The following is a 13,938-nucleotide window of genomic DNA, read 5'->3' as shown; positions in this document are numbered from 1 at the left end:
GAAAACTCGTATATAAAAAACGTCACCTTTAGAGGAAAAGGAAACTAAACCTTCGTAACTTTCAGTGGACATTTATGGGAAAAAATATTTAAATTAATTTGAAGCGTTTCTATTGGTCATGCAATTTAGACACGATACAAATAACAACTGCCAGATTAAAATTAAATCAGACAGTGAAAAATGAACAAACAAAAATTAAAATTTTTGCGTGATGGAGACAATGCACAGATAGACATACAGACATAAAGATATGATATATAATTGCAACAATGTTATATTCAACGATCCATAACGAGCTGTATCTTGTATTTCTATTCTGTTGGGCCTGTTGTACAACATCTAGAGATTTTAACAGTACTTTACGCAGTGTGAATCAAACGAGATTAAAAACTTTTCTGTTCTTTAGACAGGGAAAGTAATACAACATTCGTCGCGATCAGTTAATATCTGGTAGCCCATGATTTAAACACTTAATGAAGGCCATTGTAAAATATCTGGGGAATCGAATCAGAGATAGGCACGCGGTGGTGTATCGAATCTACATTTTTAATGTGGGAAATGCATGACCTTAAAAATAAGATCTTTCTATGTCTCTCTCCACCTCTCTACCTCTCTTTCTATCTCTCTATATATCTGTAATGGAGCCCTACTCCAGTATAGTTTGAGTGAAATATTAAAATATGCAAGTTCCAAACAACGTACCATCTTTCTCCATGTAGACAACAAGATTTAGCGACTGGAAATTACGTTTCATCCAAAATCTGTCTGGCACTGGGACAGTCGTCTTTAAGTCCAAAGCTTTAACAACAACAAAGCATTCCAGCAAAATCCACATCCACTCCCGCCTGAGTATGTACAGGTTTGAGGTAGGGCTGAAATAAAGTCAGAGACATTTTGGTCATAAGCGAGAAATGTTCATACCTGACCTTCAGGTCAACGTAAAGAAGGGTTTGAAGAACGTGATGCTACATACAAATTTCAGCCTTGCTTCACCGGCGTTGTAAAGGCCAGTGAAACAAAAACAGAGCTTGTAATAAGAAGCAACACTGGCCAGTCGGTACAAATGGTCATTCCTACAGATAAAAGGTTGGACGCCTTCAATCAAGTACAAAGGAACCAGACAGCTGTCCAGACAGCCCTTGAATTTGACCACTAAAATCCTGGGAGAAGCTAGCCTACCATAAAAACACAAATAGGTCTAGTTACCGAGGTGTTTTCCAAAATTAAGAAGAGTAGAACCACCTAAACATCACTGGTTAAATACAAGTACACATTAATGCTGCTTTATCTCTGGTGTGCAACTCTATCCATGTGTAAAGCGATTTATAGGCTAAGCAGTTCGAAGGGAAGAGATACGACAAGAAAGAATGGATGGCTTTGTAATACAACAGAGAATAAAAATGGGGATTCACATCCTTTGCCACACTGAGCAAAGCGTTAGCTGCACCAACATAGGCTGGACATGAGTGAATTTCACAAAGAAATAGCCTGACATAAAAAACGCATCCTCTTCCTCTGACCGTCCCCCGGACATGACCATTAAGTGTCCCCTTCTCCCAGTTACATTCTTCAGTGTTAGCCAACGTTAGCTAGCTTCCATTCAATTGTGCGCAAAGGCCTGTTCTTTGTTATAAATAGGCTGGCATTATTAGATATAAAGTTGTATATCGCTTTCTTGCAAAAATCACGTATCTACTAAATGTTAACTTTACAGGAGAATGTCAATGTAAAACTATTTTGAGAAGAATTTGAATGAGAAGAATTTATAACATTTCTCTTGGTCAATCCATCAATATTTTGATGTAAAGAACATTTGCCAGATTCAAATTATGTAAAACAAAAGCCAAACAAAAAAGACAATGTTTTCGCGAAATAGTGCCGATGATATGCGGCATATATATCCATGCAAAGACATTTTCCCGAATACACGCATGAAGTACTTCATAAAGACGAATATTCTTTATTCTTGGATTTGTCTTCTGTGTGTGTGACAAACGAGCTCAAGTTCAGATGTTCTGCAGCCTGAAGCTTCAGCAAGAACTTAGTTTTCAGGCTTATAGAGTGTAGTAAATATTTACCATTCTATGTTTGAAAGGGAAAAACTTTACGACTTGGATGTTTCAGCGGAATACAAGCAGTGCCTCGTCACTCTTAGTCTTGTTATGCCGAGCGTTACTATTACGTTATATCCTAAGTGTGAAAAAATAAACATTGGAAATGAAAAAATCAGAGCTATCTAGCGTTTCTCTCTACAGTGGTCCAGGTAGCTTTAGCAGTTCGAAGCCCTCTCAGCACCACAATCGGCTCGGAAACAAGCCCTAAACGTGGCAAGCGTGTTAAATAATGTTATTGTCCCCTCATGACTCCGATCATTTTAATTGGATGTAAGCCAAGCTATTAAATACGCTTGTATGAGCTGTGAACAGTCTCCGGCTTTAACAAAAGAGCAATCGGTAACACCAGTGGCTGGTCGTGCCACGGGAGAAAGGCGTCGTGGTTCATACGTGTTCAGCGTGGGTTAATAGGAAAGTATATATATAAATATGTAGACATAAACGTAAATAAAACTTACTAGAAAAAATGAACACATCTGTGAGTTTTTGGTGTCGATACAAAAAAACAACATACTAAAATAACAACAACAACAACAACAACAATAATAATAATAATAATAATAATAATAATAATAACATATATAAAAACTAAAGTGTCAGTATGAAGGAAATTAAACTTAAACTACAAATCTATTTCTATAGCCAGGCCTGAATTGTTTCAGAGCCAGAAAATAGCTCTCAACAAAAAAATAATCGATGCTACGCAAAAAAAAATCATTTTGCGCTGTTTTGCATAATTTGACCATCTAATAGTTGTTCTATATATTATAGCCAAATTTGGCAATTATTCGATGTTTTGCGAATCCATATATCCAATGTCCCAGATTCATTTATATTTTTTCCCCCAGTATGTACGTTATTCATATTCAATATTGTATTTATGCCAACTGTCAAACCTGTATTTGAAACGTAATTTCAACATTGCCCACTACAAGAACCATTTGGATAACATTTTGGATAAAATTATTCTTCTGGAAATGTGAGGAACTTCTCAGAACGTGCATCTGTAGCATCTGGAACCATCCGGTTACTACGCACGCAATTCAAACAAGGAAAATAAAACATCTACATAGGGAATGCAGTCTATATTCTTGCTGCAAATAATGTAATCCAACAAGAATCCAAGTTTGAAGTGTTTTTAAAGAACACACACCCATATTAGTTTGACTTAGAAACGATACCCTGATTTAAGCATTGCTAATGTCACCTTGATTGGCTACAAACACTCGCAGAACTTTAGAAAGACGTTTCACTGGATTTTAAATTATTATTAGCTTCTATAACACCAAAATTATACATATAGATTATAGATTATAGATATATTTATCCGAATTCTTCATTGTTAATAATAATTGCATTGTATAATTAAATGTTTGTGTTGAACTCCACCAAATCATTGATTGGCTCGTTTTATATAATCTAAACGTAAAAGGGGCAATATCTGTATTTTAAACAAATATATAATTGGTCTGAAATTAAATGAAAGCCTCCTTCCTGAAATTGGTTGCAACAAACTAAAAGAGGAAAAAACAAAGTAGCAAAGTGTGTTTTTCTCCTCGTGGTATCTGATATATAAAACAGATTTATGAGAGAGGAAATAGTACCTGCGTTTTCTTACCGAATATCCGTTTTTGTTTCCTACCGCATTCTGTAGCGCTAAACATTAGGCCCTAATTGAGTCTCTGGCTTTATGACGTTTAATTTCCTCCTTGACTCAGAACTCGGTTTCTTTCAGGTCAGGGGAGGCTGAGTTCGTTTGAAGTTGGCGTTCCGATCACTTTAAATATATGACATCTTCTTTCCTTATTGTAAAACAATTTTGTCTTTCCTACACGCGCCCCCGGTGCCCTCCCTCGTGCGTCTCTCTCCATCTAACTGCGCTGTAACTCTTCTTTCAGACCCGCGCGACATTAAAGATAAAACACAGCCGACTGAGACTTATCAAAAACTTGGGACTGGACTCCTTAGGCCATCTCCTCACTCAACGGGGTACCTCCAAACCACAGTCCCGTGGTAAGCACTCACTAACTTGACCTTCAATTTGTGAGGGTTCCCGCCCACACCGAGACACCAGGGACCTTGATCTCTCCCTACACCGACGGGTAAACAACAACATTGGTTTCAGACAATGTGTTGAGCTTTTAAACAAATTCAATGTCTTTAAACCACTCAGACGTTGCGTTATGTTATTATGACGTTGACTTATAATGATGCATACCGTCGCTGTCCTTCAAAAACCACATAAATTCAAAATGGTAACTTTGCTGGAATGGTAAATTTAAAATATTTTATTCCCTGTCATTTTGGGGCATTTGTATTGGTCCATTCATCCTGCAATTCCTAAGCAATGTAAAAAGGGGGTAAGATTTTCAATATGTCAAAAAGTGGTGTAAATTAAAGAATGTGTGATCGTGCTGATATTTTTCTAATGGCAAAAATAGCTGTCGAATACACACGCGCGCACACATATTTGGAAGCAAATAAGTCATTACTTTTTTCACTGGGGCGATCAATATCACTTTTTATCACACAAAAACCTTGCATCCCTGTTTTTACAAATTAGTGTTTTTCAGTATCGTATATTATGATGATTAATGGATCAATGTAAAGAAATGCTCCAAAATAACCTGAAACAAAATCACACTTGTCATATATAGTATATTATATATATGTGTGCGTGTACATGCGTATCGAATATGGAAAATAGTCTAATCATTGTGTAAAATAGATTAGCCTGAATAATTAAATGTATATACACAACATACACACAAGTTTAGCGTGAAGTGCTGCGCCTCATGTAACGATAGGCTCTAGTCTATGAAGTAAATTTAGACAGGTAGAGCTGACATAGCTCTAAAATTGAGTATTCTCCATATCCCTTCATTATAACATAAGGCAAAGAATGACTGGCATAATCAAAGTATGTCACAAAAGTGAAAAACGTTAAAAATGGAATTTATTTTATTTCAGTATTATACAACAAGCCTAAAGAGACGTTTTGTACATGTACACATGATGTATTCTAAAAGGAATCGAGTTGCAACGCAACAGAATGCAAAAATAATCGATCATCGTTGATATCCACTCAACGTTAAAAGGTTTTGCTATTTTGAACATACAAGGTTTTTGCGTGACAAGAAGTTCTTTTTAAGCCTTCATCGACTGAAATCAATGAAAAGCAGTTTGTAAACAGGTATAAAAAATAACGTTACTCCTCCGTGGAGACCTTTACGCCCAGTCCTCCAATGAAAATATATATAGACCTGTTTACATTCAGTTGAACTCGTTAATATGGACACGTGCACTGTTCAGAGTCCCGTATTAACAAGAAGAACACAATGTGGATCACATATTAAACCACGGGGACTCTTTCTCTCTCTCTCTCTCTCTCTCTCTCTCTCTTTCACACACACACACACACACACACACACACACACACACACACACACACACACACACACACCGGGCGCACTGAACTTTCATCTGGATCAACTGATGTACGTTGCAATTTATTTGTCCATGTTTTTACTTCAGTATAAAATGATTCGCTTTCAAATTAACCGATTGCCTTTTCTAATATGTCAACATTATTTTCTTCAACAAACGCGCACGCGGGCGCACACACATATTTGTAACAATACATACACGTTTTTAAGCATTATATTATTACTAGTAGTCTACTGCATGCTTTATCGTATCAACACTTGGACTCATTATGTTGGACAACACTAATCTTCATCGTGTGTTGCTTGTATTTCACTGCTACATTTAAGAAAGATTTAATTTACCTAAATAAAACTGCATATCAAATTTAGGTAAAAGGTAGATTACAACTAAATGCAAATATCTGTACAAATAATTGATTAAATCTGTAGTGGACACCTGGCAGGTCACGTTTTTAATCCCCACTATTTACAACCGACATTTTTAATTTACATGATTTAAATGTGGTGAGTGGTTGCAAACGAATGAAACGTCACATGAACACGACTCAAAAACTAGAAAACATTATATTCAGATAATTTAATATAATATCAATCTGCAACCTCGTGCTTTAATTTAATACTATGTAATTTATTTCAGTGCACACTATTACAACAGTGCTGTTTGTCGCCTATGTTTTAATGCACTGATCTAACACGTGCTATCCACAAATGCTAAATTGTACTTTTTGCACAATGCACAGTTTTTTTCAGAAATTCTTTTAAACAAATATTTCAGTTCCATAAACCCATTAAATTATACAACTACAAAAACGTATTGAGGCAAACAAACAAAAAAGCAAATGGAAAACTAATAGTAAATGTAAGTAAATGTACACACACGGAGAAATACACACATGAATTTTGAATTTTGCTTTATAACAGTAACAATACGCTGTAACCATTCTGCAAACACACACAACTGCACAAAGCAATGAATCACCTAATGCCAATGAAAACTATGTCTTGTCGATGCGCTTAAAGGTTAAACATATGAAAAACAAGAACAGCCACTAGTAAGTGGTTCGTATTTGTCTTTGTTTAGAATGCTGCAATTCGCCAAAACACGTCTGTTGAAGATCTGAGCTTGAAATCAAACGTTTACAATATGAGGTTCTAATCAGGGAAACAAAACAGTTTAGAAGACATATAGACAACGTGATATGCATCAGTTTTTAGCGCGCTTCAATTTACGGGCTCAAGAATATCTTTGTTTTCTCCTCCTTTCCCATTTTCTCCCCAACCTTCTCCTCCCCCTCCTCACTGCCACATTCAAGGTCTGCGTCAACGGCACAGATCAATGACCACAGACACCCTGCTATAAAGTGACCATAGTCTGTCTCAAAGTCAAAACCGTGTCGTAGGTGACGCATTTAGGACGCATACCAAAGACCAGGCGCGAAATAAAGTAAAAGAAAGGAATTGGAATTTTTATCATTCCAAAATGTCTGTAAAATTACATTGCAAATTAAATATTTTCCTTAGGTAAGACCCCAAAACATTTGCGTTATGGATTTCATTACTTTTTCTGACACGTCGATGTTTTTTTGTTGTAACTTTCACTGTAGGTACATACATTGTATCACATGGGAAATTACTTAGCTTGGACTGTGTAGTACTTTAGTACTAATAGTAACTAAGTATATATTCGTATGAACACATATCATTCCCTCATAGACAAGAATTACCAAATGCTTGTAATTTTAACATGATGCATATAGAGAAATCTGGAGAAACGTGTGTAATTATATATATTATTTAAAAAGTACTAATTTCAAGCTGTTGATTGACTTGTTTCATGCATGCACTGGTTCTGGATGATTCAACATTTTTAAGAAATCCACAAAAACTTCCTTACCAAAATTATCACTTAGTACTAATTAGTACTCTGATCACATGCCCAATGGCTATCATGAAACAACTAACCCAACAGCTTTGTATAGCAAAATAGCACAGGATATTTTTGACATAAGAACATAAGAACTACACATGTAAACACTCTTTGTAACCATTTGGCACACATGGATACATGAAATGCAAATAGCCAGCTGGTAGCAGGGTAACTGGGTGAATGGTCATGTCACTGACTGGAATATGAATGCATGGCCAAGAGCACACAGCCATGTTTAGTTTTCTGCAGCAAAAATGCTATTCAGCATGCAGTGTTTGAGATCTCTGTGGTAAGTGATTTATTTTTACAGTAAACCTTTTCCAGTGTTGTTTAAGGACCAGCAAAAAGCAGAGCAAGTTTTCACTGTAATTGGACAAAGACAGATGTTAAACGAAAACCATATTTTTCAGGATTCTGCAAAATTATTATTTCAACAATGAGTTTATGCCTGTAACACACAATTTAACAGATAACCATACAATAAACTTTAATAAACATAAAGTCAGTGTGCAGTGAGTGAGTATACCTGTAAAGCTTAATATAACAGAACAAACCCAAATAAACCTGTCACCTGTGTTGGCCAGTGGTGAGAATATGTTGTTGGTCAGTAAAGATACTGCAATATTGTTTAAAAGAACAATATTAGAAGAACAAAGGTTTAGGTGCTAATCTCCTGTTTGAACTCCAGACACTCTATAGATTTTTTCAGTTCCACCAGCAGCTCATCGGATTTACTCTAATGCAGGACTGATTAGATAAACTAAATGTTGAATGGGAACTGGAAATACTGGCCCTCCTGAGAACACTGGAGATGGTTAAACTACAAAATCACAATACACAGTTTATTTATATTTGTATAATGTTAGTATTTTTTGAACATATATCTATTCACTGCCAGATATACAGCTTTACAGACCAATGCCTCAGATGTCCCAAAGCTTTGCACAGTATGCCATAAGCAAAGACTTCTTGAACTGGTAAAAGTATTGAGTCAGCTAAACATTGTAAGAACTTGCAGATGAGAACAATTTTCATTGCAGATATATTACTTTATTGCATCCTTTTTGCAGTCTTGTAAAAGCATTGCTTACTGTAGCCAAAACATATAAATGATCTATAACAGGAGTTCATGTCATCTTTTCGCATTCCACTAGCTTATAAACTGATTTGTTTGAACTACAAGGCAATCACAGCAATGCACGTGAGCTTTTGTAATACAATGAAGTGTAAGGTTAAAAAGCGTAGTGAAGTGTAAGGTTAAAAGTAAGGGTTAAAAAAGACACGTTTAGATGTATAGATCAAAGGAGAAGTCAGCGATATCAATAAAACGACAACAAATACGGTTCAGAAATATTTTAATAGACAACACTTTTACACCGATACATGTATTTGTCAAATAAACTGCTTCATAAACATGAACGAAAAAAAATAGGACGTCACATTAATCATTGGAAGAGTACATTATATTTCATAGCAACAAATATCACAGTTTGAGATTTTACGTGTAAGCCATTCAAACAACGTTAAGTGTAAATAGAAAAACAAAGAGCAGCAGAACCCTAGAATAACTACTAATACATGCATAGAATGCATCAAGACAAGCTTACTTGCCTAATGTTCCAGTATTTTTTACAAAATAGAAACGATGAAATGCAATAAACAAGCGCAAGATTTAAAATGCAAAAATGAGAGTTGCTGCGAGTTGGAGTCGCTGCTTACCAGAACGATTTGATTCAGGCGACGAAGCTTATTAATCTCTGCGGATATGTTCTATCATTCATCACGTTTAATTGTGTTAAATAATCGACACTTGTTAATTCTTATTCACCGGGCATATAGTATGAAAGTGATGAGATCCCCGTGTCTTTTCGTGCCTTATTCTGAAGTAAACTAATATGTCCTTATTTGATTTAAGATAGATTGACCTTAAATCTAACACAGCAAAACAACAACAGAACAAAACTTGCTTCCAGATTTCTCCTGGACGCCCTCAGCCAGCGCATGGATGTGTTGAATTCCATCACCAGCTCACCTGATTTACCCTCATTAAGCATTGATTTACCAAACCAGGTGTTGGATGAGAACTATAACTAAAACTGGACTACAATGAGCAGAGCTTTGGAGATGTTTAATTGGCACAGTGATGGAAAACCACTACATTTGTTTGACTGTTATTTGTATTTATTATTATTACTTTCATTTTTACAAGTGCCTAAAATAAACACACACACACACACACACACACACACACACACACACACACACATATATATATATATATATATATATATGTATGTGTGTGTGTGTGTGTGTGTGTGTGTGTGTGTTTGTGTGTGTGTTTGGTACCTGTGAAAATGATAGTCATATGTATATAGAAGAAAACATTCAATAAACTGTCGCGTAGAATACTGTTGATAAATAGCAATCATAACCGAACAATAATTCGTGTCTAACTGACCTGAATCTGCTGACCAGCACTGCTTCCCAGAATAGCAGCATGGGCTAGTGCCCGTATGGTGACTGTACTTCTACACACACCCTCTGATCCTACCTGGCCAATTCTCTGACGCCAGGAATCTAATGTTGACTTTGGTACATTAAAACGGTACATGTAGCGCGTGCGAAATTAAGCGCTAACCGTTCAATGCTGAGTTTCATTCACTGTGAACCTTCCCTTGGTGCTTCCGGTAAGGAGAAACTGACCATAATTATAAGAAGGGGACGGTGCTAAACGTTTTGTTGGTTGTATTTGTTGATTTCGTTTTTGACTGACTGAAAAATGAAAATACTTTTTTTTAATTTGAGTGGTGGATATCACCACAACTGCGATACGAAATGTTGAAATATTTTAGGTGAAACTACTTATGTGACGCAGAAAAATAGTGTAAGGTCAATGGACAGGTTGCATACATGTTGGGCTATCTGAAAATACTGTTTCCCAACATAACGTATGTGTGTGTGATTGTTTGTTATATCATGTGTTCTGTGTTATTTTTGCACGGCCTCAAAAACTGTTTTTTATGATGCTCATCAGTTTTACATGGATGCCAAAATTCTACTTTTTAAAAGACCTGTATCTGCAGAAGCATTTAATAAGGATACCCCATGGATAAGTCCTCTAGCTTGTTTGGTCGCTTGCTTGTAAAGAACATGTTCAGTCTCGAGTTTCAAGTGTGCTAAACGTGGGATGTTTCTTAAATTGAAATTGACTTCTCCTTCCTATCAGCCTGACTTGCCCTGAAATATACAGGTTTGGGTATTTTCCCCTCAAAATTTACCCCTAAAAGAAGGAGAGAGCCTGTTCTCGCATCAACAGTCTTTTCTTCTTCATGCGGCGATTCTGGAACCAGATCTTCACTTGTTGGTCCGATAGGCTGAGTCGGTCCGAGAGCTCTCTCCTGCGCTGCCGGGTGATGAACTCGTTGAGCATGAACTCGCTCTCCAGCTCTGCCAGCTGCAGTTTGGAGTAGGGCTTGCGCTTCTTTCGGGTCCGGGTGTGCATTGGGTACCATGGCGCACCTGACGATAGATTGTAAAATTAAACTAAAGAGGTGCATTTTCAGAAAGCGTGAAACAAATTAAGATGAACTGAACTGTTATTTAAGGTTTACTTAATACTGTATGTTTTAAGCCTTTCTTTTGGCCTGGGACAGTAGCGCCGTGTATACACGTTTAAAAATAATGGTGCTACAAAGACTCATTTGGGGCATAGATGAACCACTTTTGTTTCTACGCTACAAATAATAATACAACTATGTGAATTGCAAGGTTTCGAGGACCTTCACTTGATGTAAAAATGTTAAGTTTGATTCATATGATATATGCTCCTCACAAAGTAGGTCAATTATTAATCTAAAAGATACTCTTCTCTTGGCCTTGCTTTTCTCAATGTCTTAGTCTCATCAGTGCCACTTGATACAGCTATAACCCACCACGACCTGTGGGTATGGCAATCTTAGTTCATCCAATGCATTTGATTTGAGTTGTTTTTAGCTATTGTGTTCAATATCTAGTGCACGCCTGTGTTCACTGCTTGTCAGTGGGTGGCCAACTCTTTTGACTTGACTATTATAGAGTATTAAGTACTATAGAAATACAACACAAGCTTTGCCTCCCTCACTTTCTTTCACCACACAATATCTTGTTTTATAGTGCAATAAGCGTTTACGGTTCTGTAAAGGGCTAGAGGTAAATGCTTCTCTAATGCCTCCCCTAGTGGTGTCTAACTCAACGTGCAAGCATGTTCTCCCAGTTGCACCGTTCGTATTCATCTTCAGCAGATGTTGGGGACCTGCTGCAGCCTGTATCTGCAAGTCTGAAAGCAGGGTTCTACGGACTGAAAGTGTCGGACCTGCTGTAGCCTGTCTCTGCAAATATGAAAGCAAGGTTATACTGGCTGGCTACATAGTGGGCAATTAAACGAACCAGGTTGTAGCACAAAAGCTGAAGCTCAGCACTTACCTCCTCCCGGAGCTATGCTGCTTGCATGATTACCAGGAGAGGTTAGTGAATGCACCATGGTAGTGGTGCATGGTGCTTTGCCTCCTTCGTTGTGTGGCGAGCCAGAGTCCGATTCCAGGGAGTGACAGGACGGGTCTTGGGTTAAATGCTCAGCAGAAGGTCCGTAGTCGTACTTTGAATATATTCTCCCGGTTCCCATCATGCTGGAACTGTGCAGTCCGTGCTCTGGAGCTATGGCCACTGACGAATCATCATCTCTTGCCCTCTCATCACGCTTATCGACGCAGTTTTCTCGGTTGTTTCCATTACCACCTCCACCACCACCTCCACCAGCACCACTGTAATAGCATTTGCTGTCGTCTTGCCTTGTAATCTCACATGCTCGGTTGAACGTGGGGTTTAGGGATACTGGGTTGCTAAAGAACGACTGAGTGTATCCGCTGCAGGGCTCCGATTGAGACCAGGGGAGGGAGCAAACATTGTCCCTTCTTGGGTAAGGGAGGGAAGGTAGACCCGCCAGTTGTCCACCAGAAGCTCGGAAGTTGGGGAGGTAAAACGTATCTCCGGTGTGGATGTTTACCAAAGGTCCCACAAACCCGGTATTGAGGAGGTTATGCTCGCCCATTTCGGCGGGCCCGAGCAAGAGCTTCTAGTTTATAGCAATCTGACATTTAACGTAGTTAAGACCAGCGGCGCATCCCATTGGCTGGGTACAAGTCACGTGCACTGATGAGTTCGTTCTACCGTGGGTGCCACCCACCTACCCACCCACCCACCGGCTCCATTTCTGACCAAACAAAACATTAACTTCTGTCTTACGGATTTTATAAGCTTTAAAACCACTATAAAGGATTGAAATGAAGCCTGGATACTGGCACAAATAGTAGACAGCAATGTCAACATCACTTACACTTGTATTAGCCCACCAAAACACAGCCCTTCTTACCTGGATTGGTTTTGGATGAACTCACAAATAAATTGAATGTCACGTAAAGCGGCGAAGCTCGGTTTTACAGGCCAGTTTGAGAGATAGGCAGATGTACAAAGCTACAATCCTGTAATGCTGTAATGTTGTCACTGAGAAGAGACCAGTGGCTCCATAAAAATAATATTAAAAAGACTCTTATGTCTAAGGGAGCCCGCTTATATTTCTAACTTTCCACTGAAATCTAGCACATACAGACTACACCTTTAGCAGATACCCAATAAAATCAGTTACAAAGGGGAAACTGGTTATAAAAGACCTCACTACTCTTGTATATAGATTTTACGAGTTTCTGAATGGAGAGCACTAAAACGCATTGGTCATAATTAATCAGGCAGTGTAACAAAAGCATGGATGGGTGTCTTCATTTATTTGCGAAAAACACGAAAGTAAAGTAAACGTGCTGCCTCAAGGAACATATTATATTTAGATTCTATATTATGCTGCATGGGTATAAGATCCTGATGCAATTTATTTAAAAAAGACGAGAAACACTGTACAAAAAGGATGGCAGAAATATTAGATTTTAGAATAGCTTAATTTTGGTTTCAACAGATTTCGACATTGCAAATCTCATCATGAGAACCTAATATCATTAATGGTTTCCATCCGACCCCTGGTTTTGTAAAACAGCTCTTAAAAATGTTAAGTGAAGTGAGCTGTTGATGGAACTCCACGCGCTGGCTGGCAGTCCAGGAAAAATCTCGCTTACACGATCTTAACGACCTTCCTTTTCCTATTTACAGTATTTATGTTTACCTGCATGTGTTCTAATGTGATATGGAGTTTTTATGCTGTTCTTAGATGACCTAAAACCTAAAACCTACACACATGGAGAAAAGCCAGAGTATGAGAGAACGCTATACATACATAAAGGAAGGTACTCACTATCCCTGTGGTGCTGGGTCAGCATTCTTTGATAACTTCAGGGCTGCACTGAAATGTTTTATTCATTCCCCGTCTTTCTAAAAAAGAAGGATATCACTGAGCTATTTAATACAATCT

At 37.7% G+C, this 13,938-nt stretch overlaps 1 protein-coding gene across 1 annotated transcript; it reads right to left on the bottom strand.

Annotated features, from left to right (window-relative positions):
• Window positions 1-10,767: 10,767 nt before the first annotated feature.
• hoxc12b (homeobox C12b) lies at window positions 10,768-12,573 on the bottom strand. Its single transcript, XM_072666097.1, has 2 exons — window positions 11,949-12,573; window positions 10,768-11,006 (listed from the first exon to the last, which is right to left on the bottom strand). Exons 1-2 carry the CDS (start codon window positions 12,571-12,573, stop codon window positions 10,768-10,770), a joined length of 864 nt encoding a protein of 287 aa, XP_072522198.1.
• Window positions 12,574-13,938: the final 1,365 nt, after the last annotated feature.

This window comes from Salminus brasiliensis, chromosome 21, assembly GCF_030463535.1.
Source record: "Salminus brasiliensis chromosome 21, fSalBra1.hap2, whole genome shotgun sequence".
In the NCBI taxonomy this organism is placed as follows: domain Eukaryota; kingdom Metazoa; phylum Chordata; class Actinopteri; order Characiformes; family Bryconidae; genus Salminus; species Salminus brasiliensis.
The sequence above is the reverse complement of the archived record's forward strand: the minus strand, read 5'-3'. Positions and strand labels throughout refer to the sequence as shown.